The 2,868-nt window shown below is 35.9% G+C and overlaps 1 protein-coding gene across 1 annotated transcript; it reads left to right on the forward strand.

Annotated features, from left to right (window-relative positions):
- The first annotated feature begins 557 nt into the window (after positions 1 to 557).
- Positions 558 to 1,455, forward strand: LOC141600601 (protein FAR-RED IMPAIRED RESPONSE 1-like). Its single transcript, XM_074420845.1, has 2 exons — positions 558 to 859; positions 1,161 to 1,455. The coding sequence occupies exons 1-2, from the start codon at positions 558 to 560 to the stop codon at positions 1,453 to 1,455; spliced, it is 597 nt and encodes a 198-aa protein (XP_074276946.1).
- The last annotated feature ends 1,413 nt before the right edge of the window (positions 1,456 to 2,868 follow it).

The raw sequence follows: 2,868 nt of genomic DNA on the forward strand, positions 1-2,868 counted from the left end.
CAACCATTATCGTTTGCTTTAATTTCGGGGTATAAAAAAGGCATTTCCCTCTGTCTTCAAGCAAGTTCGGCATCATTATTGCATGTGGCATATAACGCAAAAGATCACAAACAAAGTGGGTTCGGCACTTTGCAAAGACACCGACTTTATTACTCGCTTCAACGATGTCGCCTGAGACTCTGATTTGGAACCGTTTGAGTTTGAAGAAAAGTGGCATAAACTTATTTCAGATTTTCAACTGGAAGATAATGACTGGTTATCTACAATGTTCACTGACCGAAATCATTCGATTCTTGCCTAACATCGTGACCTTCTCATGGGCTGCATATTAAGAACAACACAACGATCCGAAAGTGCTAATTCTTTTTTCAAGCGGTATGAGAATCACTTTGGTACATTGGTCGAGTTTTGGATGAGGTAAACAAACATCTCTGTTCCTTTGGTTACAATCTCTGTAAACAAATTACGTTATAGTAGCACCATTATTGTATCATTATTGTTACATAATTCATATATTGTTGTGCCCTTGTTACATTATTACTAGGTTCCAAACTGTTATGGACCAGCAGCGCTACACACAAAGGTGTGATGATTATGACAGCGACCACTCATTACCTAACCTAGTCACAACCATACATTTAGAAAAACATGGTGCTATTGTATACACACATGCGGTGTTTAAGATGTTCCAAGTGGAAGTAAAGGCTGCTATGTTATGTGGTGTCGCTGACTTTGACAAGGAAGACAATCTGCGGATAATTTTTGTGGAAGATGCTGAATCAAACAAAACTTTCAAGGTGACATTCAACCTTTCAACCACGGATGCAGAATGTGCTTACAAACTCTTCGAAAGAATAGGGTTACTTTGCAGACATATTGCGTGGGTGTACAAGGGCAAAGGAATTCGTCAAATACTAACAAGTACATTTTAGATCGTTGGACCAAAAACTCTCACGCAACTAACAGTTTAGATTCTAAAACATTATTACTGACACATCTCCTTTCTCCCCCTTTAAAATTTCTTACTCAAATATATTGTGACAGTAACAGTGTTTTATTATGAACTCAGGTTTACTATTTTAATTTGAGCCCTCACTCCAATAATTTATTACAGTAACATTGTTACCATATAAAACAGTAACTTGTTGTTTCATTATCAGGCTTGATTCCAATGGGAATGTCATCGAGGATTCAAATATAGCTCACTTTGATAACAGCCATGTGTGCAAGCTATGGGCAGAGTTAAGTGCAACCGTTGGAGTTCTCAAAACTTTGCCTACGGTTCACATGGACGAATTAGCATCCCTCCTAGTTGAGTTCCGCGAGAAGTTATCTGTTACACCACTTACAAAAGATCAAGAAGTGGAGATGCTCTTGGGCTGCAGCTCTTCGTCTGAAGTCATTATCCGACCATCGGTTAAAGCACACAACAAGGGCAACGGAAAAAGATTTTAACGTCAGCAAAAACACAAGCCATTGAAATGCAGCAAAGTCAAAGAGACTATGTGCATACTACAAAGAAAAAGTTGACCACGACAAGAGAACATGCCCTCTTCGCATAGCTGAAGAAGCAGCTCCAAAAGCATCTTAAAAAAAATAGTAGTCTGATACTCCCATGTTGTTACAGTTACATGTCATATCAAGAAATAGTAGGATACTCTGTTGCTATGACAATAACATACCATAGCAAAAAGTAATCAATTTCTGATGATGAAACAATAATTTTTCATTCAAGAATTGACATGGAAACTTAACATTTCAACTATAGTATGTTTGTTTTATCCATCTAACTTCACATTTTTCTCTAATATTAATACCTTTTAAATTAATAATCCTTATATATGCTGATAGTAACAGTGTTACTATTTTAACTTATCTAAGGAAAAGGGTTTAGGGTCATTGACACCTAATCCAACCCTAAACCCTTTTCCGTTGATAGGCTATCGCACACCTATGCAAAAATAATATTTATACCCTAGACACAAATTAACGTAGTACGTAGGGGTCGAACTACAAAGAGACGGGAGTTGTTAATTAGTTGTTATGGAGTGAATTTTATCTTGGTAGATTAACGTTTGTTTTGGTTAATTGGTTTGATGTAAAGTAAAAACAACAATAAAAAGAAAATGTCTAGGGAGGTCGGGTCACACATGCAAACTATGTAAATGCTCAAATTAAACATAGGAGTTGATAAATGTTAATTTGTTTAGGCTTAGAGACACCCACCTTACGGCATTAGTGTCAACCATAGACCGGGTCCTAGAGAAACTCTCGTCCATGACTAGGTCGTCCTACTTCACATGCTTAGTCTAATTCAATTTCGTGCCTCCCGACTTTAGAACGAATGAACAAACTTAATCAATGAATATGGCCTTAAACAAATATTAAACATTATGGTGCAAATATGTGATAGAAACAATTAGACAAAATTATATCATCCTAGTTTATCATGTTACAAATACTTTTTATGCATGGCTCCCTTCATTCCCTAGACAAGATAAACTACTCTAATATAATGTAAATGCAAACTAAACTAATGACAAATAAAATGATAAACATAATGGAAATGTAAATAAAAATTACCTTGAATTATGGAAATGGAAATGGAGATGGAAGGACAATAATTGTAATATATTAAACTTGTAAATGTGAATTGTTTTATAATATGTGATACTGTCGTTTCGTACCAAAAATAAATACCTAAGTACAACTAACAGAAGTCAGCGGTAAGTAGGGTCGATCTCCACAGGGAGGCGGTGTACTATCTATTTGTCTATCTATCTGTCTAATGTCACGATTGGGGGTTGAATTGATTTAAGCTAACTAAACTTACTGAACTAAAGGCAAGAGAAGGGAATAAAGGAAATT

Source organism: Silene latifolia, chromosome 9 (assembly GCF_048544455.1).
Source record: "Silene latifolia isolate original U9 population chromosome 9, ASM4854445v1, whole genome shotgun sequence".
Classification (NCBI taxonomy): domain Eukaryota; kingdom Viridiplantae; phylum Streptophyta; class Magnoliopsida; order Caryophyllales; family Caryophyllaceae; genus Silene; species Silene latifolia.